Genomic DNA, 24,869 nt, shown 5'->3' with positions numbered 1-24,869 from the left:
TTGACTAATCTTAATTGGGAGCGGAATCCGAACTCAGGATTACGCCCCTGTGTGCCGTTGACTGTTAGTTTGGTTTGGAGAAACTTAAATGCTACGGAATGGAGCCTGTTTTGACTGATTACCGGAAACATTTAGTTGGTATCTGCTTTCTTGATGTCCATGACACAACTCAGGACAGGATGTCCGCTCTTCTTTATTGAAAAAAAGATTATTGATATGATGTTATTAACACTAATAGCTAACGCGTTAATACCAAAATGTGGTACATATTAAAAAAAAGACTATTGACATGATGTTTTTAACACTAATAGCTAACGCGTTAATACCAAAATGTGGTACATGTTACAGATACAAAATCCGTCAATTGAGAAAGTATGGATATTTTGCACAAGAAATTTATAGCCATAACTTTAGTACATATTGGCTCCATGAAACATATGGCAGTCTTTGTTCACTCCACTACGCGAACAAACATTTGGAAAAAAAAAAAAACTTTTTGTGCCTAAAGTGTTATTGAATTACAAGTCCCATTACTTCAGGCGTTGTCAACGAAATAGACTGCATTTAACATCCTGAGAAGTCTCATCCCTCAAAACTCTAAAAATGCTAAAAAATTAGAGGCCTGGATGGTTATGGACACCCTCATAAGTTGTAATTACAAACCTTGGATCCTCTCTATCTCTTTCAACTCTCTTTTTCACAAGGCACCCTTCAACTGAGCACTTGTAGTAATTCCTGCAATCAAATATATCATTATCAGATCAAATACGTCTAAACATCGCTAAACGTTACATCTAAATCGCATATGTAGGTCAGACAAGTCAACCAGAGCAGTGTGCCCGTCGTCTTACATGTGAGTTTGAATCCCTTCCAATAGATTAGAGTAGTTAAAATTATCGTTTGTAACTTTGTAAAAGGAAAGGAACACATTTGTATTTGATTCGGTTAATTGTACTTTTACTCTATATGTTTTCTTTTACCTTGGATGAGGGCTGTTTTTCACCACCTTTTTACCATACTTCCTCCACTTGAACCCATCATCCAATATTTCAACCTCTGATTTTGTTTTGAATGCAACTCTCTCTCTAGTTTCCTGCCTCTCCCGGCTGCTTCCACTCTCTCCTCCTAAGACACACACACAAAAAAAAAAAAAAAAAAAAAAAAAAGAAGTTAAAAAAAAACAAGAAATACAATTGGAGCTAGAAATGCATTAGAACAAATATATGTATGTGAGTGGATAATTGATTATATGCTTACTGCTAGTAGACCATCCATGTTGGCTGCTCCCTGCACCAGAGTCATCAGCTTCATTTGCTCGAAAACCCGAATTCTGGACAGATAACTCCGAAGCCACGGAACTCGGATCTTCATCGAGCCACTCGCCGATCATCAAGTACTCCGAAAACTCAAAATTCGAGTTGTCGGAAAAGTCGTTAGTCTCAGGTGACTCTACTGACCTGAAGTTGCCACCAGACATTTAGGTATCAAAAAGTATGACCAAACTGAACGTTGAGCATGACCTAAATATATGATATCTCTCCCTGGTTCGAAAAGGAGGAGCAGGAGGTTTCACTGTGACCTTCCTTTGCAATGAAAGGAAGCTTCAAAGCTGATGCTAAGTAGGAGTGCCACGTAGACAGTGACATACATTTATTAAATTGAAACGAACGAAAATTCTATGATGCTTTAAAGTATTTTATTTGAACAGTATTTTTAATCGTAATTGTTTTAATTGTATATTTGACTAAAGTTATAACTGTTTAAAAACATAAGAATATAGAATACTTTTGAAATATACTAAAAATAAAAAATACTTGAAATAAAATCCAGAAGAAAGATGCAGTGAGGACAGTATAGTGTGTGGAACATGCCAAAGGAGGACTTGGGGGAAGACTTTGTAACTTGAAAGGTCCCGTGTTTAGACCAATCCCAATCCTTCACACTTGAGAAAAATAAATAATAATAATAATAAGGAAACGAATAATATTAATACAAGTCAATTGTGATGGTGACTTGATGCAGTCAGTGCACCACATACGATATTATGGGACTGAGTCATTGAGCTAACGTATTAGGCACCATCCTTATCTTGGAGGGAGGGTTATTTTGTTTAGACCCTCGTACAAGGTACCTTACATAAGAAAGTTATAGATAGGGAATTTAGGTACTCTATGTGTGTGGTTGAATAATCACATGGTCGGACAAATGCTTATGTATAAAGTAATTTTACTGCTACAAAGCGTTTTCGGCTATCTGAAAGTCCAAAAGTACAAGAATGATTTAATATTTCATGTTACATGTCCCACAACTATATAACCAATTAACTCAACATATCATGCACAAGAAAATGAACTCAATGTTTGGCATGTTATGTTCCACTAGTTTCATTTAATTTCGCAGTCGTACTAAAATGTGAAAAGCATTACCCCTGTCCTTACGTTGGCGTTGCACATACTGTTGCCTCTGTGATTTGAAGTGCACATGGGCTCCGTACAACCTAAAAAGAATGAAGCAAGAACTTGACCAGATGAAAAAGCTTGACCAAATATACTGCTGTAATTGGTCCGGAGGATATAATCTCTAGTGGATGCGGTTGAAATAAGAGGGTGCTTTTGTGTCTAGATCCGGACGACCACACATTTTGATAGTCCAAATTTAAAAATTTACTCCTTACAAGGTACAAGTAAGTTTCCTGAACCTTTCTTCTATACATTAATGTATGGAGCACGCCGCACCTTATACGATACTTAAAGAGGGAAGCGTGAACTCGTCACATCCAACAATAACGTTGACAAAAATTATGGACCATTTAGTCTCAGTGCATCAAAATTTTTTTCAAAGTTGATGTTAGACAGACATCAAAAATTAGGCAGCCATTTAATGAAAGGATTAAGCTGGGAAGTATGTGAGTAACTTCCAGAGGCAATGTCAAAGGGTCCACTGAATAACTGTCATATTATCATGACATCAATATCAAGTTGGGTAGCTAAGCAATAACTTTGAAAGATAAATTCTTTATCTTGTTTTTATACAAATTAACCAAAACTTTTGATACCAATTTCTTTCTTGAAAAAATTAATGGCGAGATTTAGCGCAACCAATCACGAAATGAAAAATTAAAAACACGCAATCTTTCTTAGTTAGAAAAATAAAAAAGAAGAAGATAATGATTGTAAAATGACTTTTTCAGAACGCTAATAGTAATTATCTGACCAATCACTCAAGTCCAACAAACACAACCTTTTTTTCGAGGAAGCAGCCTGCAACATCGTAGACTGCGGACAGAAAGGTATACACTTCAGAGTTCCCGACAAAATTCGCCCTTCTCCTGTTCTCCAACAATTTCTGCTATCGTTATGCTCTGCAGTGGGCATCTGCAACAAACTCGTGTGTGTGTAACATATTTGTGCTTCATCTTCGTGCTTCGAGGCCCTCTCCAAATTTCCAGTAGAACCTAGTTTGCTGCTCCGGACAAGCAATGAAAAACTATATCGAATAAGCCGCTTTATGGGAATCAAAGTAAGAAACGATTGTTTGTTAACGGGTAGGTACTAAGCATGTGTGAATAAACTTATCAACTTTGACTGTACAGACGGTCCGATTTCAAGCTGTTCTTGCTGAAAGTGAGTTTGTTTTATAATCCACGGAAATCCGCTGATTCGGCTGTCTTTAGGTAACCGTTTCTCTTTTAGAGCAGCCATAGCAGCTTTATTAACTTAGCAGGATTAATACATAGAGTAATAGATTTTTCATGGACAAACTGGCAGTGCAAGATACATATCAGGTCTGCCAAAACATATAACAATTTGTAGAACCTGCATATTGGTAATCATTGATTCAGGATCATAGAAACTGAAAACGTATGAACAATTGGTTGTACCTATTAGTGGCACAGATAACAAACACACCCCGTCTCTCGTTTCCACCATCTAACTCTACAAGCAACTGCGACTGTAGAAGGTGAGTGAGTTCACTTTATCCACAAATGAGCGATATACGATCGAGCGTGTGCATCGTGTCTTGATGAGCATGAATCGGGTCGAGATTGCATTGCCTGGTTTACTAGCCGCTCATTAACCCCTCCCCCTTCGTTGTCGCCCCGCTTTGTTGTCAAAGCATCCACCTGCCAATAATTGAGCGGAAAAACACATTAGAAAAGCTACAATTTGAGGGACACTTCTTACATGAAAACTATGAAATATTAGACACCCCAGGACAAGACACTCATGTTTGCCCGTAGTCCCTAAACACTAAACCCTAAACCATGGCAATGTAATGAGTTCGCCAACATTTTTTTCTAGAAACTAAATAAAATACCACAACTAACAAAGAAATCCAATAAGAGACATCAATAATGACTGATCTTAGCGACAGCCTTCGCTATCAGTGTTTCACCACATCCTAGAGCCCCCACAGGGTTATTTTTTTAGAGATATTTCAATATGTCCTAACATAAGATGAAACAAAACAATCTCTTTTTTAATTGGACAAACACTTGAATTTTTTTTAACTCTAATTGTATAACGACATTTGAGAGTTTCGCTCCATGTCCGACGGGCTGAAAAGTTCTATAAAAAATCATATTTTTGGTCCGTGGGTGTGTAAAGGGACTACTAAGCCCTACTCTATAAAAGTTTATTACAAAATTGCCCCTACAAGTTTACCCTTTCTAAACAAGCGACGTCGTTTGCAGAAGGGTTACATATATGCAGTGGTTTCCTACCGCCCCTTTCTGTGTGTGCTCTTACCGTGAGCGATGGCGCGCCTAAAGCACAAAGCGGGCCCGCCGCCTGCAGCCGCCGATAAGTCAGAAAACCGGCGTCGTTTAAACATGGAGAGGTCGGCTTACTTCTCCCGGAGAGAGGCTGCGAAGGTATTGAAGCTCGTCCTCCAAGGCGACGCCAAGAAGCGGTCCGTCGGCACCATCAAGTCTCTCGTTTACAGTCCCTCAGTCAGGAACAAGAAAGGCACTTTCGCTTTGGTTTGCCAAACCCTAAAATGTAAGTTTACAACTCTCACCGCCTTCAGAAATGCAAAGTGAAGTTATTTTTTATTGGCTTACTTTCTGTTTGGCTGCCGAGAAAATTTGATTTTCCTGCTGATTTCAGATCTTCAGATTATCCAAGAGGTCTTGAATGCTGCCGAAGTACTGAATAGCAAGTGGAAGGTATCAAAACGTCTTCTTTTTTATTCATAATAACAAGCAATTTGAACTCTCAGGCACTGAATTGCTTAATTCTGATGTTGCAGAAGCAAGATGAGTTGGTTTACATAGTCACCTACGACATCCTTTTCGGTCAGGTAATATTCGTTATGAACTTGAAACAGCATTTGATTTTCTGCCCCTAATTTTGTGATTGTGGTCAATTTTTGAGGTGAAATGTGAATTAACGAAAAGCTTCTGATATTGTTTATTTTAACGAAAATCATATTTTTACACTATAAAAGCAATCTTGGTACTATTCACTTTACCCTTTATTTTGTTCTTATCGTTAAAACTCAAAGTTTTGAAGCTCTTTTCATTAGTTTCCTTTAAATTTATATACAGGTGAGTTCATCTGCAATAGGTGATGCGGAGAAGTATCTCATGCGTCGCCAAGAAGCTCTGCAGTCCGCACTGGCTCGGCTTTTGGTGAAGAAAAAAGTGAAGAAAGTTGAAGACTTGATAGCTCTTTATGAAATTCCCGGTGTGTGTGATTTTACAGTGTTTTTAGTTTCATCCTGTTATTCCATCTCTTCAATTGTATACTACCATAGTGGAATTGGTAGAAACAGAATGCTTTGCAATGTTCATTTCATAGAATCCAAGGGAAATCTTAAACTGTTAGGATGCGGACTGATGTTACCTTTCATCTTAGGATGCGGACTGATGTTACCTTTCGTTCTAACACCATTGGCGTGTTGCAGATATCTCAATACCTCGTCATGTTCGAGTAAATACTCTGAAAATGGATGTTGACACTGCCTTACTCGAATTAAAGAAGCAATTTCAGGTATTTCCTCAAACTTTGTCGTTAATGTTTTATAAGAATGTAATTACGTTCAAGTGTACATCACAAAATTTAAAGGTAATCTTATGGTGGAATGGGTGAAACATCAGACTAGGCTATCTTTACTGAATTAAACATGTGAAGCCGCAACTCGGGTGTTTGGCAATTGCCGATAACCTAATATCAAATGAATGTGTTGCAAAGACCAATTTTGAACGTTGAGAAAGAATGTGTTGTGTGCTTTGTTATGCGTTTGTCTTCTGTAGTTTCTTTGCCGTGTTACTGAGACAGTTTTTTTCTTACATAGGTTCAAAAGGATGACTTGGTTCCTGACTTGTTGGTTCTTCCACCGGGTAGTGATCTTCACGATCATCCTCTAATAAAGGATGGAAGTATTTTTATGCAAGTAAGAATTATCTAATATTGTTATTAGTACTTTCCTCTTAAAATTTCAACCAACCTTGTTGAAGGATGATGTAGAAAATTGTCTAAATCGTGAAGGATCCATTTATCTTTTATCTGGATGAGTTATGTTTTAACCATTTCTTTAACAGGGAAAGGCAAGCTCTATGGTGGCTGCAGCCCTTGCTCCGAAACCAGGATGGGAGGTCGGTAAAGTTTGTACATCGCTAATTATTATGAACTTAAGTTGGGTTAATGTTTTGCGTCAGTTGTATTGAGTTTTGGTTTTAAGATTATACCACAGTTTACGCCAATTAAATATGATTTCCTTTGAAGGTTCTTGATGCATGCTCGGCTCCTGGAAACAAAACTGTGCACCTTGCAGCTCTTATGAGAAGAGAGGGAAAAGTGATAGCATGTGAACTGAATGAAGAAAGGGTTAAACGTTTAAAAGAGACTATCAGACTTTCTGGTGCTTCTAGTATCCTTCTGCCTTCATCTTTCCGTTTACTTTCTGTTTGTTCTCTTTTCCTTGAAAGTAGTGGAACTACGGCAATCTAACGAGTAATCTGAAATATGATACATCGTTATGTTTATGTTTATAATGTTTAGATTATGCCGGTCGCTGATCATATCTTGTGCTATTGTAGCATTAACTTATCATAATAAGCCATTTGACTTAACTTGGGCTTAGATATTAAGGTTGTGCATGGAGATTTCTTAGACTTAAACCCTGAAGATCCTCAATTTTCCAAGGTTAGAAGACTTAACTTCCAAACCGTCGTTACTTTTCTCCTCTTGGTTGCAAACTCGCATTTTACAATGTTTCAAATACATTCCCTTCATGCTTACAACAAAATTCAATGTTACAGGTCCGGGCCATTCTTTTAGATCCTTCCTGCTCTGGATCTGGGACTGCTTCTGCAAGATTAGATCATTTGCTCCCATCTTCTGCTCCAGGTGCCCTTTAGATAGCTTCTTGTAATTGCTGAATTTTACCCAATTAGATATTTCTACCGGTATATCCGACCAACAAAAAAATTAAAAAAAAAAAATTTACGCTGTCGCAAGATGTGCGTAACTCTTATTCAATATGCATGGAAGCTTATTTAACGTTCCCAGATCATTAGTCTGCTTGTGCAGAGTTACGAATTGATCGAACATCTATGTTCTTTTGAAATACGTAGGTCAGGGTGCCGATTTTGCCAGCACAGAAAGACTTAACAAGCTCGCTGCCTTTCAGAGAAAAGCACTGGCTCATGCTTTATCTTGTAAGTTTGTTTCTACCATCAGTTGTTTACCTAAAAATGTGAGGGAAAAAAAACGTTTTCTGAATCACAAAATCGTGGCCAAAACTTGATCCTTTCTATCCAGTAGTCGCTCAGATACCAATTATCTACTGCTTGCTTTGTTCAATTTGTTAATAATCCGATTTATTTCAATCATATGAATTGATGTGTACCGCTTTTGCCAGTTCCGGAGGTGGAGAGAGTCGTTTACAGCACATGCTCTGTCAACCAAGTCGAAAACGAAGATGTCGTTAAATCTGTGCTACCACTTGCTGCATCCAATGGTTTCCAACTGGAAACCCCCTTCCCGAAATGGCACCGCCGTGGTCTCCCCGTTATCGAGGGCGGTAAGTAGCATCCTTAAATCTTGACAAAATGTGACAACATGTTCAGATAGCGTCTCAATCACTGCCGTTATCTTGCCCTTGCAGCCGAATGCTTGATTAGGACCGATCCGAAGGAGGACAAAGAAGGCTTCTTCATCGCTCTGTTTTCCAGGAGCTCCAGCAACCAACAGGAGGCGCCTAATGGAACCGGCAGAGACGCCACCGAAGCCTCGAAGAGGCAGAGAAATTATGCAGTACCTCATCTCAATCTGTTTAAAACGTGGACACATGCGCAACGGATGTGGCGTAATAATTCCAAACACATTCACAGTCATTGCCATTGTTGTTGAAACATCTAACTCACCATTGTTTCAAAAGCCTTTCTTCTAATCAAAATTTTGTAGTAGTTGAGACAAACTAAACCTACGATTCTGTTCTTCATATGATGTGTAATTTGTTGTCCGATGATTCAATTATTCGGGTCCAACCATACTCTTATTTTACTTCTCATATACCTTTTGATAATTTCTATTCGTTGATCTTCTTCGGTTAATCAGATCTGACGATCAAAAATTAAGAAGATGTCGGATCGAAAATTCAAAAATTAAGAAGATATCGGATCGAAAATTAAAAAGATGTGTAAGAAGGAAAATGAGATGTGTAAATATCACTTCCTTCAATTATTCGCGTCATTTATTCCGCTAATGCACATTTTTTTTGCAGATTCTGTTAAAGATACCAACAGAAATCGAAAGGATTAACAGAGATTGAAGTAGGTATTAATACACGATATGCTTCATTGACCTGAAAAACCAAACATGCTTGGAACACCAAAACACGAAGAAAACACGTACACACATTCAGTAATTACAACGAAGCACTAAAATCTACCCGCAAACCATTAATTTATAGTCCCCGCATGATTACTCTCAGAACCCAAATCACAGGAACAGCACTCTAAAGTCTCAACCGATCTTGACCTCGATTGTCTTCGGCTTCTTTGGCTCCGGTGGCGGCAGCTTCTCAACCGTCACAGTCAGAACCCCATCCTGGCAAACAGCAGAAATCGCATCTACATTCGCATTCTCCGGCAGCACAAACTTCCTCATGAACTTGCCAACCCTCCTCTCCATCCTCACGTACTTAACCCCTTCCTTTTCCTCCTCCCGCTTCCTCTCGCCGCTGATCAGAAGTACATTGTCGTCCTCCACCTGGACCTTTATGTCCCCGGACTTCAACCCTGGCATGTCCACCACGAACACGTAGGAGTTAGGGTACTCCTTGACGTCGGCTGGCGTCGCGGCCATCGCCTTGGCGTCGCGGACGTAGGTCCGGGTGGGGGCGTTGAATGACTTCTCGGCGTCGTCGGCGACGTCCATGATGTGCTGCAGTGTGGAGAAGAGTGGGGCATCAAAACCGGGGATTCTGATGTCCATTCTTCGCTTCTTGGTGGGTGGAATTTTCGCTTTTCGGTGTTGATTTGCAGGCTTTGGTGAACTTTTGAGTAGGAATTTCTAGTCGCTGTGATGGAGGGGGGCGGTGGATGCGTACTTATAGGAGGAGTTGAGCGGGGGACGCGGGTTAGCGGGAAGGGAAGAAGGAAGGTTCTGGAGACACGGGGAATATAGCAGGGGGTTCCAGTAGGTTCGTCTAAATTCTAATTCTTCTATGAGCGTCTAGAACGGTTTGGAAGGTTTAAAACTTTTACTAAAGGCAGTGCTTCTTTAGTCATTCTCCAGATTTTTTGGGAAAATAAAAAGGACGATATTTGGAAAATAGTATTAAATAATAAAGAGGATTATTGGTGGCATTCCAATATTTTATTTTGCAATCTAAAATTTTTATAACTAGACATATTACATTTGTGAATGTGCCAAATGAGATTTTTAAAATGCTAATAACGGTTCGAATACCAAATAAAAATTAAATGGACATTTTAATTGCCAACTAAAGGTATTTTTCGTTTTTTTAAGGTTAGAAACTTTAGTGGTATTTTTCTAAGTTCAAATTATATAGATAAGGAGAAAAAAAATTCTTCCCATGGTGAGAGCTTTTCTCTCAAGTTGAGAGGTATTCTTAGTTTCTGTGTGAGGCGTTCAAACCAAAGAAAACTTGGTGATGCCTGCCCTAGCTTCGGCCGAGGGTCGGTTACCGTTTCCTTCTTACTTTCTTTCTCTTTTGTTTTCCTAGCTTCTACTGCTTTGTCTCCCAAATTTCTACTCCGATCTTTTCTTTTCCTCTATCTCCGGGGTATTACTCTTCATGGCTCTTTCTTGCTCCGATCTTCTTCCATGCATCCTACTAAGATCGTGCGTAGACTTCCAGCACATCCACCAGCTCGGGTGTGTGCAACACCACCACTTTCTCTTTGTTGTATGTCAGTTCCAACAATGTCGTTCATGGGTTTCCAAGAGCTTCATATTGATAATTAGCTTCTCTCGCTTAGTTGTCGGCTATCCCTAATTTATGGTTGTGCTCAGGTAGCAAATCAGGGTTTATATGGCGTCTGTTGAGGCGGTGCTTGGCGGTGGACAAGGAATCATATGGATTGATTGGCACTAGAATGGTGAAGAAAGCTGTGGAAAGCTGTTGAAGCTTCTGGTCTTAGATGCTTGATGTTAAATTTGGGCCTAACTGTTTTTGGGCTCATTTTGTATTTTCTAGTGTTTTAGGCCTACTTTTGTTTGTTGATAAGTACTCTTTGGGCCTGGTGTGATGTATGCTTGTTGTTGGTGTTTAATAAAATAAGCTTTTACCTATATATATATATATATGGGGATAAGAAGTTGAGTGAACCTCCATAAATAGTGTAAAAATGATCACTCTAATTTTATTCACCATAACCAGTCTTTTAGTTAATTGTGAGCCAGCGAGGCAAGGCAACTCTAAATTAGGAGAGATTTATATGTACCTAAAAGAGTTTGAACATCACATGTTATTATACAAACTAATGTTATAATTTATAAGAACCGCAAAACAATGTGCAGCCGAAGAAAAATGGTGATAGGGATTTCTAAATTTGATTTGACATAAGGAAGTAGCATATGTATAGTTTCACTAGTACTTGATTTGCAACGCTTAACCAGTACACTTATTTCGCTAATATATAGTTTCACTCATGATACTCGTATTAAGAGCGTGAGACAGACATTAACGCAACATGCATCATTCGCAAATAACACATGACCACAAAACCATGCACATATATGACCACAAAATCATTATCAAACAGATACGCGAGAATGAGAAGAAATGAAAGGGAGGGACGACAGACAGATGGATGTCGGGTTGGAGGCCGGGATCGACTACTTGTCGGACTGCCACTCAGGGTGGGCAGTAGTTTTTTTATCTATTTAATTCCTTTTTTAATTTTGTTTTGCAGCGATAAAATTGATTCAAGTCCAGCTATATAAATAATGAACACGACCAAACGTATTACCTAATAATTTCAAATGTAAACACTGAAATTACATTATAAATCCACATAATGTGTTTATTATAGATCCACATATTAAACGACACGACACTAAGCATACATATACCAGAAGGAAGACTGCAATACATACCGACATGCTCAGGAGAGATTTTTAGTATGACCGTCACACGGGATGGTACACTACGTGTTATTACATAAATAGTGGGATATGTGTGTCAAAAAGTTCATAACTTAAAAAATATATTTTCCATACTTACATAAAAACACGTAGTGTACCATCCGTGTTCTTATCACAATTAAAAATTTCTTCGTGCTCAGGACCACATCCAAGCTTTCCTTCCTTTCTCTTATTTTTGTGAAAACCCAAAAGGCAAAAACCTAGTGAGGTAGACATGACCAAAGCATGCGAAATTACAGACACAGAAAACCATAAGGTACGATGCGTGCATGAATGCATGCAACTTTATTTACACACTTACCATCACCAATGGTGAGCAATCACAAACTGGAGAAATTTTTAATTGTGACAGGAATACAAATGGTATATCACGTGTTTCTATGCAAATGGTGTAAAACTTTAATTTGTAAGTTATTAACCTTTTAACACACATAACCCACTATTTATATATGAACCTATGGTGTACCATCTCGTGTGACGGTCACATTAAAAAATCACTCCACAAACTGATCGTGCAGACCATTAGAGCAAGCCGCAACGCGGCTCCGCAACTTTCCCTTCTTCTCCTTGCCCGCCTTGGCTTCCACCTTGCCCCTCTTGACCACCACCTTGGCGTCTTCCTTGCCATTCTTGACCACCACCTTGGCGTCCCCCTTGCCATTCTTGACCACCACCCTATCCCCCTTGACCACCACCTTGGCGTCCTCCTTGCCATTCTTGACCACCACCTTGTCCCCCTTGGCCGCCACCTTGACCATGTTTTCCTTGGCCACTGCCTTGCCATTCTTGACTGCCGCTTTGGCCAACTTTGCCTTCCTGGCCACCGCCTTGACCATTGCTTATTTGGACTTGAATATGTAAGAGTATCAATATGATTCTTACAAGTCTTGAGATAATTGATATTATAAATAAGTCTAAATCATGTTGACAAGAGTTAACCAATCATATTGGTATATTGAGGACTCTTGTGTTTGCTCATTTATAGGACTCATATTGATATAAGGAATGCAGTCTTGTATTTTTTGTGGGATTGTTATAGGGCAATCCAGATCTTGTAGTATAAAACCACAAGCCCCTGCTCTCACAAAACACGCTCTTATTGTTCCAATTACCTATAACTTGGAGAGCCTTGAGTTTTGCAGAGAGGAGAAGGTTGTGTGCAGGTTTTCATGGCTTCTTATCCATGAACGGGTCTGCAAGTATGTGTAATATAATTGATGCAGTTCTTGCACTTATACTACATACATAATTTAAGGATTGTGATTTAGTTGATTAATCCTTGTGTTCTTGGCTAATGTATTAATCTTTTAAGTCTAGTTTATTCTTACATGTGGTATCATAGCCATTGGATTTTACAACTAAATTCGATCATAAATTGGTTCCTAAAAAACTGCAAAAACGAACTAGTTTGAAGAAGAAGTCCGTTTAATTGGTTTTTAAGGACAAGTGGTATGACATCGTTTAAGAAATAACCTTTAGTTCAATTTTTGACCGTGGTCAGTCTGGAAAGGGAGAAACTCGTGTTTTGTCAATATGGGGTTGAGAAAACTTTTTCATGCTTGCTTATTTGATCATCTCTCTTAAACATCATAATTCTGATTTTTGAAATTATTGCTTCCGCTGTGTTGATTATGATGTCTGCAGATTGAGGTGATTTTGGTTTATTAATCCTCCTTGTATTATTAGTGTAATGAATAAACTTGTATTCAGATAAACTAATTATGTTGTTAAAAATCATTGAACGAAGATCGTGTTATCTTTCTGATTCTTCATATTGATATTGACTTATTCGTTGTTTTATTGTTTTCGGTTTTAATTGAAACTGAAATCTACATCTGCATTAAGAGTTATCCCTTCACTGATTAGTTGTTTAATCTATATATACTTTTCATTCATGATGAAAAATCTATATATATGACTGTTGATGCACAAAATCAGTGGGGACTTTGGTACAACAGAAAGTGTTAAGTTTGTGACCTTCACTAGATTGCTCCGGTCACTAGTGTGGATAAGTATGTACATGGATAGAGATAGGGAAGCAAACACAAGATGTATGTGGTTCACCCAGATTGGCTACGTCCACAGAGTAGATGAGTTCTCATTAATTGTGAAGGGTTTACATAAGTACATAGGTTCAAGTTCTCTTTTAGTGAGTACAAGTGAATGATTTAGTACAAATGACATTAGGAAATATTGTGGGAGAATGATCTCATTTTATAGAAGAGAGTTTCTAGCTTTGTTCTGACATTGACACGTGTCGTGTTGTGATTGGCTTCAGTTGTTGACACGTGTCGCGCTATGATTGGCTTTTGATGTCGACACGTGTCGCGCTGTGATTGGCCTTCTGGTTGGAGGGAAACTCTTCTGGGTCCTTGACGGTATAACGTTGACCGGTGCCCGGTAGTTTCGGGATTGGTCAAGTATGGTACAAACAATGACTAAGTTGGTTCATATCAGTGTGCATTAAGTGAAAGTAGATTGAAATCAAGAACTTTTGGTTCTCCTTTTGAGATTTCAATTGTCTGCAATTTCACTTAATCTTGCAAGTGTGCTTATTCCCATTGGGGAAGTAATTACAAGAAGTGGAGGCAAGACATTGGTTTATTGCTGACTCTCAATGATATGGGTTCTACGGTTGTCTGCAATGAAGGCAATCTGCATGGATGGGTCTCAAGCATTGATGGATAATTTGTTTCATTTATTTGGAGCCAAGGAATTGCAATCGGGTTGACGAATATGGATCCAATGATGCATTCAGGTAACTTGGTTCACTGTATCATGCATGATTAATTGTTCTCTTATACGCATGATTATAGTGTGATGAGTTTGAGCATGATGAATTAGGGCTTTTGCTATTTCGAGTATACCTGTTTAATTATATACTGTGAGGGCATGATTAAACTCGAAATCCCTATGGATGCCAACTTGTGATTTATGTGGGATGTTTGAAATCATCTTTTGATGCATAAATAAGTTAGTGTAACATTTAGTCTATGTATACTCTTTATTTTTCATTAAAGAGTATAGTTCTGATTAAATTAGTCTTGGTGGAGGATAAAACGTGTTCATATACATCACTTATCGTTCTCTTTTGTTTGTTTATTTTGGGACATATATGATGAATATCAATTTGGAATGGAATCAATCTGACTGCACGAGTACTCCATGAATTGATATTGTCTGGGCAAGTATGCTTAATGACCAAGCGTTCCTAATATTAAACTAATGGAATTTGGATGCCATTGTTTGTATTTATGATACATATAATTAAATGCATTGGTCTGTTTTGAATTATTAAAAAAAAAAGTATAATTCATATCCCTAGTTTTGGTTAGACTACATATAATATGTTTTGGGGGTGTTGCCGTACATATGAATGGTGGAGTTAGGAATCTTTGGATTCGATAAATGTCAATTTTTGCAGTGTATAACCAAAAACATGTGAAGGCTCTTGTATTTATACCTTGTATGGAATGATATAAATTGTTTTGGTGAAGCGTTGATTGGCAAGAATGCATTCTATTTCGCTGTGATAGTGGAACTCATCAATTGGCAAGATTTGGTATGGAATTTTCGTTTCTCGTTTGCTTCAGCTGCTCTTAATGAAAATTTGCTGATTAATTGGTATGTATCCTTTAATTTATATCTTATGCGATCTCAAAGTTCATAAGATATTAATTTTGAAATTTTGACAACTTATGGGTTTTCCATTGATTGGAATTGTTTGAGATTTTGAAGCGTCAATTAGTATTTTTGCAATTGATTTTTGGACTATATTGAATTATGACACATGTCAATCTTGTTAAAGAATTATTATATGTAAATCATATTGTTGAAAAGTTGAGATCTTGATTATCTCGTTTTAATCGAGATAACTTGTGCTTCTATGTCCAAACATTATCAATTTTTAGTTGATCTTGCTCGATGGATATTGAACTAGTTAGGATCAAATTGAATGCAAAAATATTGTGCTTGCTATTCTGATTTTGATCATTGTTGAAACTAGTGATTTTGGGTTTATGTGAGATAAGTTTTTCCGAATGGATTGTGACTATCTTTTGATACATAGACTGTTTGCATAATGGTTTAGGTGTATATGACTAAACTGAGATTATGCAATTGGTGAGCAACTGGGAACCAATTGGTTCATATCTCTGGTTTCCTTATCGGCTATGCAGTACATTATACTTATGCTTAAGTAGGAGAATCATATGTTCGAATGTAAGCATAAGACTAAGAGTATTTAAGCCGGCCATTATAATTCATTTGGATGCTTAAAAACCATTTTATGGTTTTATTGAAGCAATTGGTTGAATTATTTATGTTACTTAATTTGTTTAAGTAATGAGAAGGATCATATTATGTTAGCATTCAAAAGGAAACGAATTTGGTTTCCATATGGATTCTGATTAGTCATTCATTGTGTTGGAATGATTTTTAGTTAATATAGTTGCTATTAACCTGTACTTAACTTGGTTGTATTAAGTATGGCCTAGATAAGTGGGAACAAATAAGTTTGGTTTTGCTATATTGGTTCACATAATTTCAAAGTGCAAATTAAGTATGTTGTGACTTTTTAGTTAATTATGCGATGTAACAGAAAAGATTCTTAAGTTTAATACTTTAAAATGCATAAGTAAGTTGTATGTGAGGTTAAGCTTTTGTTATCCAAAAAATTTGGTGATATGATAAAGTTATTGATTGATATAATTGTGCTATTCATACAATTATGAATAATTTTAAATTGACAGCCTACTGTCAAGAATGTTTGGTATTTTTATATCAATTTTGGGCTATATGAGTGGAAGTAGACATCTTGGTTTACTCTTGAGCTTAGATACATTGCTATGAACATGAACTGAACATTGTCATTTGTAAGTTAAATCTGTATTTTATGTTCCAAAGGCAATTATAAATTCATTATTTTGACTTATGTAAGCTGGTTGTGTCTATGTACTAGTGTGTTGATGAATGAATTATGCGATCACCTTTATAATAATTTGAGATGATTATCTATTGTGATGAATCATACTCAAGTGGGAGAATGTAAGAATATGAGTATGATTCTTACAAGTCTTGAGATAATTGATATTATTTATGATTCTTACAAGTCTTGAGATAATTGATATTATAAATAAGTCTAAATCATGTTGACAAGAGTTAACCAATCATATTGATATATTGAGGACTCATGTGTTTGCTCATTTATAGGACTCATATTGCTATAAAGAATGCATTCTTGTATTTCTTGTGGGATTATTATAGGGCGATCCAGGTCTTGTAGTATAAAACCATAAGCCCCTGCTCTCACAAAACACGCTCTTATTGTTCCAATTACCTATAACTTGGAAAGCATTAAGTTTTGCAGAGAGAAGAAGGTTGTGTGCAGGTTTTCATGGCTTCTTATCCATGAACGTGTCTGCAAGTATGTGTAATATAATTGCTGCAGTTCTTGCACTTATATTACATACATAATTTAAAGATTATGATTTAGTTGATTAATCCTTGTATTCTTGGCTAGTGTATTAATCTTTTAAGTTTAGTTTATGGAAAAATTAGGTTCTCATCCTTCCTTTTACTACTCCATTGATTAAAATCCTATTCATTTTCAATTTTTGATCAAGATCCTTGGTATTATTAAATCATTAATTATTTCAATAATAAAATATTTTTTATTTCTAAATATATTCATTTAATGTTAAAAATGTTACCATTAGTATATTTATATTTATGACTAAATTTTTTATCATATATTTTTAGTTTTAGTTTGTATCCATTTTTAATTTGTAATTTTTTTTTTAATTTGTACCAATTTCTTTTCAATTTTAATTTGTACTCATATATTAATTTCTTTTTGTGCCCATATTTTTTAAAGCTTATTTGTATTTGTACCCATATATTTTTTTATTTGTACTTTTTATTTTGCTAAATGTACCCATGCTAATTATATGTACCCATTCATGTAAAACTTTTTAATCTTAAAATGTACTCATTCTTAAATATAAAAATTTGTTATATGTAAAATGTACCATTTTTTTAATATAAAATCTATTCAATTTTTTTCTAATCCATTTTTAAACTTATATGGGTACATTCTTTTTTCTTTGGTTTTAAAATATATCTATGTCAAGTTTAACCGAAGAAATTTACTAATGTTATTAAGCCTAATATCTTTTTTTTTGTTGTGATTTTGGAAGAATGTACCCATGTTTTGATTTTTTTGGTTAATTTTGATGAATGTACCCATGTTTACACACACACAATAGTAGATTATATTTTAATATTTTTAATTCCACAAATTATGGTTTTTTAATTTAAAATCTCATTTATATAAACAACTAAAATTTCTAATTTTTAATTTAAAAAAAATAGTAACGTACATAGAAATAAATTATCACATTAATTTCAGAGATCTCAATCAAAAATTAAAAACTAATAAGGTTTCAATCAAAGAATATTCATGACTAAGAACCGCATCCAAAGTCTTCCTTAGTTTATTCTTAAGGAATAGTCTTCGATTTCTTAGGCTCGGGTAGCGGCCTCTTCTCCACGGTGACAGTCAGCACCCCGTCAAGACACTCGGCCGAAATCTTCTCAGTGTCTGCATTTTCCGGCAGCACAAACTTCTTCAAATACTCCCCGAGCCCCCTCTCCATCCTCAAATACTTGACCCCCTGACCCTTTTCCTTCTCTCTCCTCCTCTCCCCGCTCACCACCAGAACGTTGTCCTCCTCAAGCTTCACATCAATCATATCCGATATCAGCCCAGGCACATCCACCACAAAAACGTAGGCGTTAGGAGTCTCCTTCACATCTGCGGGCGTGGCGGCCATGGCCTTGGCCTCGCGGACGTACTGGCGCGAAGGGGTCAGGTGGCTCTGCTGGTTCTGCTCGTCGGAGAAGTCAAGCAAGTCGTGCAGGGTCTCCAGAAGGTTGGGATCGAACCCCATGTTCCTCAGGCTCATAACCTGGCTCATCACCTCCAACGATGATCAGATATAAAACTCCTGAAAAATGATTGAACGAATTAAGGTGGAAAATATATGGAGATTGTTTTTGGTGGGTTTGTCTAGGGTTTTGGAGAGTTTATATAGAATGAGGGAAAATATGAAGCGGTGGTAATTGTAAATTAAGAGTAATTTGTACATTTGACAACTGTTTGTGTGGTCTGTTCTTCACTTGTTCCGTGGAGATGGAGATCGGTTGTTTTTGTCTTGGATATCTTCTACGTGGGAGTTCATATAGAGGTTTGGGATCCGCGTGCCAGGTGCTATCGGAGCTGATACTAATGCATGAGCAGATGTGGCAAGCATACACCGCACACGTGCATGCTATTTCTTTGTTGCATGCATGCAGTACAAAATTACTTTAACTTAAGGAATTATATATTTTGTATCTATAAAAAGTAATAGATATGACCACCAAGGAAATGCAAAATTTTCCCTTCAACATAGACTTCAAAATCATAAACGTGACATCAAAAATATCACTTCAATATGTTAAGGTCCATATAAAAGCTCTCTTGGCCATGTATATATAGTTCATAACACGAGTGCTTGATTTTTTGGCCAACAGTTAGGTAGGATTACGAAGGAAGAGGGGAGAGATTTTTTAGTGTGTGATCCGTATACGGGATAGTACACCACGTGTTATTATACAAATGGTGGGATACGTGTGTTAAAAAGTTAATAACTTAAAAAATAGAGCAAAAGACTGTTTACTACCCTCAAGTTTCATGGTTTTCAACATTTAGTACATCAATTTTTTTTCGTCTCAGAGTCATACCTAAAGTGTAAATTTTGGGACAGTCTCATACATCCGTTAGTCAAACTGTTAGTTCTCCCGTTAAGTGATGACGTGGCGCCTATGTGGACAATGACTGGGCGCCATGTGTCATTAAAAATATTTAAAAAATTAATTAAATAATTAAAATTTAAAAAAAAAATTAACAATCCATTTCCCTCCTCTCCCCCGTGCCCCCAACCCAGAGGAAGAAGAAGGAGAAAAAAAAAAAAAAAGCCGTTTGCAACCCAGAAAAAGAAGAAGGAGGAAGAAGAAGGAAGAGAGGAAGAAGAGAGTTTCAGGAAAGAAAGGGGAGAGTTTTGGCCAAGGGGAGGAAGAGAGAGAAATGAGGTGGCGAATGAGGGAGGAGGAAAGGAGAGAAAGGAGGGAGGGGAGAATGAGGGGAACGGCCAGGTCTCTCCTTGACCCGCGACCCGACCTGCATCATTCTTTGTTTTCCGACAAATTTTCACCTATTTTTCCGGAAAATTGCACTACCTAACCACCTAGAATCAACTTCATGACCTTCCCTCTACCTATTACATCCCAAATTTGGAGAGATTTGGTGGTGAAAATGGAAGAAACCGTGAGGGGTGCGGCGAAGGTGGTGTGACGGCAATCCGCCATTTTTGAAGTAAATCTCGTCAACCACCACCACCATTAGACTCCCGTAGAACCCAGGAACAAAGCCCAAGCAGTTGTGGAGGCGTTGGAACAAGTGGGTCGCAGGGGGGGGGGACGAATTCATCTTTGCCGATTCAGGTTTTTTTTTTTTTTTTTCTTCTTCTTCTTCTTCCTCATCCTTCTTCCTCCTTCTTCTTCTTCTTCCTTTTCTTCTTCTTCTTCTGGGTTGGCAGACGGTTTTTTTTTTTTTTTTTTTTTCTTCTCCTCCTTCTTCTTCTTCTGGTGTTGCAGATTCTGTTTTTTTTTCTTTTTTTCTTTCTTCTTCTTCTTCTTCTCCTTCTTCTTCTTCCTTCTTCTTCCTCTTCTGGGTTGGCAAACAATTTTTTTTTCTTTTTTTTTTCTCCTTCTTCTTCCTCTGGGTTGGGGGCGCGGGGGGAGAGGGGGAAAATGGATGGTTTGTTAGTTTTTTTTTATTTTATTTTAAATTTTAAAATTTAAAATTTTAATTATTTAATTAATTTTTTTAATATTTTTAATGACACGTGGCACCCAGCCATTGTCCACGTGTGCGCCACGTCATCACTTAACGGGAGACTTAACAGTTTGACTAACGGATGTATGAAACTGTCCCAAAATTTACACTTTAGGTATGACTCTGAGACGAAAAAAAATTGATGTACTAAATGTTGAAAACCACGGAACATGAGGGTAGTAAACAGTCTTTTGCCCTAAAAAATAAAACTTTTCACCACTTATATAAAAACGCGTGATGTACCACTCGTGTTCCGGTCACAATGAAAAATTCTCAGAGGAGGGAGAAAGGAAGTGGAGAGTTTAGGAAAAGGATCCTCGCCAGATCATTTTCCTGGGGATCCTAGGGATCCTGTGTTCGTGACTATTCATTGTACATCGTGCGGTTAGAAATCATTTCAAAATTTAAAATTTAAAATTAAATATAAATAGTACTTAATGAAAATTGACCACATGATGTATGATGAACGGTCACGATCACATAATCCCTAGGATCCCCAGAAAAATGATCCTCGCCATATCCTTTTCTGGGAGTTTATATCTCGGAACAAAAGTGCTTGATTTTCGCTATGACATTGGCCCTCCTCACTTAATTTCCTAATATTTACCACAATATCGAGGCAAATCAATCTGATTAACATTCAAATTTAGTATGGCAAAAAGGGAAAGAGATCATCTCCGGATCTTTTCCATCAAGGTCATCAGATCAAGTGATCTGGATCTTTAAAATTTCAGCCCACTTGTTTTGACCTCTTAAAAACTATAATAGTTTTTAGCCGTTGGATGAAATTTCAAAGGTCCGGATCACTTGATTCGATGACCTTGGTGGAAGAGATCCTAAATGATCTCTTTATGGCAAAAAGAACAACTACTTACTTTAATATCATCCTATGTACTATCCCGCTTTATCTTAAGTCAATTTAGAATTTTATAAGGATAATTATAGGAAAACTAAACTTATAGATAAAATTTTGTAAATTATGTGACATGAAAGTTAATGATTGAGTTATTACTTAAGCGTTGATAAACATGCTCATTTCAATTAATGATACATGATTAATTATTAAATTTAATCTACAAATTTAGTCTTCTTAGCTTACCCTTTCATAAGTTAAAAAATCCATGAAAACCAAATCTAGACAAGGATGGATTAAGGGCCACGGGTGTGAACAATGACATGGCTTGGAGCCATGGGTTCAACGTAAAAGCGACCCAAATCTCAGATTGTACGTGTAAGCTCACGGGATGTGGCCCAAAATTGCCAATGCTAAAGGTATCACAATTGTTAGAGCAAAGTGCCAAGTGCCAACTAGTAAAATGTTCTTGCATTTTGAACTTGATTAAGTTGACTAGGTAAAATATTGTGTTTTCTCCTCTGCAATCAAGTTCAAATTTGTATCTTCAACCTCAAGCAACGTTGACCTGAATGCTCTTGGCCCTCTTGGGCTCCGGCGGAGGCAACTTCTCCACCCTCACCGTCAGCACGCCGCCTTGAGCCACCGCCAAAATCGTCTCCAAATTTGCGTTCTCCGGCGGCACAAACTTCCTCATAAACTTCCCCACCCTCAAATACTTCATCCCACCCTCTCCTCTTTTTCTCGCCTTCTCTCCCCGCTCACCACCAAAACGTTGTCGTTCTCCTCTAATTTCATTGGCTTTGATTCCGGGCATGTCTTCCACAAACGCGTGCGAGTTTGGATACTCCACCACGTCCGCTGGAGTGGCCGCCATTGCCCTCGCGTCTCAAACATTCGACCGAGACGGGTTCTTGGTGTTTCGGGACTTTTCGGGCTCTTGATCGGCCAAGTCCGGCATGTCTCCCAATATTGTGAAGAAATTGTTTCCCGCGTTTCTCAAATCCATGTTAACGTAAATTGTGTGAGATTAGTAGAGAATTTATTAGTGTGGAAAATGGAGGATCAGATTGATGTATTTATAGAGTGATTAAGGAATTACAGAGAACATGCAAAAGTTCTAGAGGCTGCAAAGCAAAACGAAACAAGAACATCCCATTGCAACAAGAAGAGCAGCAACTCAAAATTTATCAGTACAATCTTCGTATTCAAATTTCGTCATTGTCTTCGTAGTCTTCGTAGAGTGAATCATCTGTTTCTTTCTGCTCCATGTATCCATACTTTCTAAGAAGCCATATGATTACCCGAATCACGTTACCGATGAACACGATCCCCATCAACGCCAGCCATATCAGCACAGAAACTTGTGTCACATAATACAGATAGCTACCCTTTCTCTTATTCGGTGTCATGATGATTAATCCGATAAAATAGGTACCCGTTAGTGCCGTTATTGCAATCCACATGATCACCATCTGAAGCCACATCAATCTCTTCCGCCTCATAGGCAATCCGCTCACCAGCAGTAGAATTATGCTCAATGATGCAAGGAAAGCAATCGTGTTGAAGATCATGAACTGTCCATAATTACGGGGCTCTGTATTTGCCATCACTGACTGCCCGGCTGTGTGCGGACGCTCCACGGCCGTGCCATTGGAGTATTCGAAATAGTCATCCTGCCATACACCGCCTGGCGGGGATAATGCAGCTTGAAATGCCACTGTCGCAATTAGGGAAGTCACAACCATTAACGAGCTTCGTTTCCTTCCCAACCAATCAATGTCCTTCTTCTTTACTATTTCCTTTATACTCATTTTCTTCGACATTAGTGGGTGCATTGAGATCGAGTTGGATACTCGAACCGAGTCCATTTCCGGCTCGTATGCAACGGATCGTGACTTGTTGATTCCTGGAGCTGCAGCTTTCTGAAGACACTGTTTGATTTCCAAGTCTCTTAAATCTCTAGTGCTATGAGATAAGACGTCCAATGCAGTGAAACCATTCGCATTCTGGGCTTTTACATCTATCTTTGTATTAGTCAGCAAATATTTTATAACCTGCACAAAATTTCCACACTTTATCCTTTAGAATGAAAAAATTTGACATCGATCTCAGTCTAATCACGCATTGCGAAACATTGCAAAACACACAAGTTTGCATGACTAGCTTGCGATTTTACGACAGCATCCCGGCCCAATCACGCATTACCAACCACAGCATGCACGAATGGATTGGGATGCTATGGTAGCATCCCAATTCAGTCATGCATTTCCAAAAACAACACCGCATGATTGGCTTGGGATGCTACGGTAGCATCCCAATTCTGTCACGCATTGCCAAACACAAAGCACTGCGTGATTAGCTTTAAATTCCAGCATCGTAGCATTCCAGGTACATGGAAGTTCTTCTCTACAATGTGAGTTAAATGGAATTGAAGTTTTTCTTCACTAATATTCATAGAATTCTTGAAATTTTAAAAAGTTTTCTTCTTTCAGATAAAAGTCTAATTATTCCCACTAATTAACTAATTTTGATTTCAAAAGACAAAAATTAAGGAAATATTACCTCTAATTGTTTCTTGGCCACAGCAACATGTAAGACTGTGTTGCCATCGCCATCCCTCCAATTCACATACTCATCACCTCGCCCAATACATTCCACCAAAACCTTCAATACCTCCAGCCTGTGATGCTTCACACACAAGTGCAGCCCACTCTCGCCTCCCTGAGTCAAAACCCGAGTCGCCGCCGGTATGACTCGGGCCAACTCAGCCACCACCGCAGCTCGCCCCTTGATCACACCCAGATGCAGGGGAGTGAACCCATCGCGATCCCAGACCAAACCCAGATCTGGGTTGACCAGCACCAGACTTTTCACTATCTCCACCGACCCTTTTGCCGCCGCCAGGTGAAGAGGGGAAGAGCTGCGGGAATCCAACTGTGCGGCGAGTTCGGGATTCCGACTCAGTAACTCTTTGGCGAAAGCAGAGTGACCCAAAAGCGAGACGACGTGTAAGGGGGTGTCGGAGAGAGATGGGGCGGGCTTACTGAGGATTTGAGGGTCCTCTGTGAGGAGTTCGAGGAGGGCGTCGACGGAGCCCCGCACGGCGGCTCGATGGAGCTCTTTCTGCATGATCTTCTCTCTCTGTTTTGCTTCTTCTTCTCTCTGTTCCTCCAACAAACTCAGCAGCTTCATTTTTTATTTCTGTCTCTCTGATGCTTTGCGTGCGAAATACAAAACGGAGACGGAGGCGAGCAGAAGTTGACGGACGCCGTTAGTTTGATGGTACCAAAGAGGGGAGGTCAAACCGTCAAAGTTACCGTCGACGTTTATTTGGGTCGAGAATACCGTCCAAGTTATATGAGAGAATACTTGGATTCCGATCATTTATTTTTTGTTTTGACGTTATATTTTATTTAAATAATTTATATATATTAAATTCTAATTCTAATTCTGA

The 24,869-nt window shown here is 38.0% G+C and overlaps 5 protein-coding genes and 1 pseudogene across 5 annotated transcripts; 1 reads left to right on the top strand and 5 right to left on the bottom strand.

Annotated features, from left to right (window-relative positions):
- Positions 1-295: 295 nt before the first annotated feature.
- On the bottom strand, positions 296-1,576 carry LOC126604675 (probable WRKY transcription factor 50). Its single transcript, XM_050271962.1, has 3 exons — positions 1,258-1,576; positions 981-1,125; positions 296-735 (listed from the first exon to the last, which is right to left on the bottom strand). The coding sequence occupies exons 1-3, from the start codon at positions 1,475-1,477 to the stop codon at positions 615-617; spliced, it is 486 nt and encodes a 161-aa protein (XP_050127919.1). The 5' UTR covers positions 1,478-1,576; the 3' UTR covers positions 296-614.
- Positions 1,577-4,715: 3,139 nt separating this feature from the next.
- On the top strand, positions 4,716-8,494 carry LOC126604437 (25S rRNA (cytosine-C(5))-methyltransferase NSUN5). Its single transcript, XM_050271688.1, has 13 exons — positions 4,716-5,000; positions 5,109-5,167; positions 5,251-5,301; positions 5,549-5,687; positions 5,908-5,993; positions 6,298-6,396; positions 6,545-6,598; positions 6,729-6,873; positions 7,087-7,148; positions 7,265-7,352; positions 7,580-7,663; positions 7,867-8,028; positions 8,113-8,494. Exons 1-13 carry the CDS (start codon positions 4,757-4,759, stop codon positions 8,355-8,357), a joined length of 1,518 nt encoding a protein of 505 aa, XP_050127645.1. The 5' UTR covers positions 4,716-4,756; the 3' UTR covers positions 8,358-8,494.
- A 286-nt stretch (positions 8,495-8,780) lies between these two features.
- Positions 8,781-9,581, bottom strand: LOC126604438 (17.1 kDa class II heat shock protein-like). Its single transcript, XM_050271689.1, has one exon. The coding sequence runs from the start codon at positions 9,441-9,443 to the stop codon at positions 8,973-8,975; it is 471 nt and encodes a 156-aa protein (XP_050127646.1). The 5' UTR covers positions 9,444-9,581; the 3' UTR covers positions 8,781-8,972.
- An 8,535-nt stretch (positions 9,582-18,116) lies between these two features.
- Positions 18,117-18,849, bottom strand: LOC126604852 (17.9 kDa class II heat shock protein-like). Its single transcript, XM_050272163.1, has one exon. It carries the CDS (start codon positions 18,596-18,598, stop codon positions 18,122-18,124), a length of 477 nt encoding a protein of 158 aa, XP_050128120.1. The 5' UTR covers positions 18,599-18,849; the 3' UTR covers positions 18,117-18,121.
- Positions 18,850-21,663: 2,814 nt separating this feature from the next.
- Positions 21,664-22,421, bottom strand: LOC126605493 (18.8 kDa class II heat shock protein-like; annotated as a pseudogene).
- Positions 22,422-22,453: 32 nt separating this feature from the next.
- LOC126605492 (ankyrin repeat-containing protein BDA1-like) lies at positions 22,454-24,736 on the bottom strand. The gene is made up of 2 exons (XM_050272904.1): positions 23,978-24,736; positions 22,454-23,469 (listed from the first exon to the last, which is right to left on the bottom strand). The coding sequence occupies exons 1-2, from the start codon at positions 24,605-24,607 to the stop codon at positions 22,621-22,623; spliced, it is 1,479 nt and encodes a 492-aa protein (XP_050128861.1). The 5' UTR covers positions 24,608-24,736; the 3' UTR covers positions 22,454-22,620.
- Positions 24,737-24,869: the final 133 nt, after the last annotated feature.

This window comes from Malus sylvestris, chromosome 15 (assembly GCF_916048215.2).
Source record: "Malus sylvestris chromosome 15, drMalSylv7.2, whole genome shotgun sequence".
Lineage (NCBI taxonomy): Eukaryota > Viridiplantae > Streptophyta > Magnoliopsida > Rosales > Rosaceae > Malus > Malus sylvestris.
Note: the sequence above shows the minus strand (reverse complement) of the source record. Positions and strands in the feature narration are given on the sequence as shown.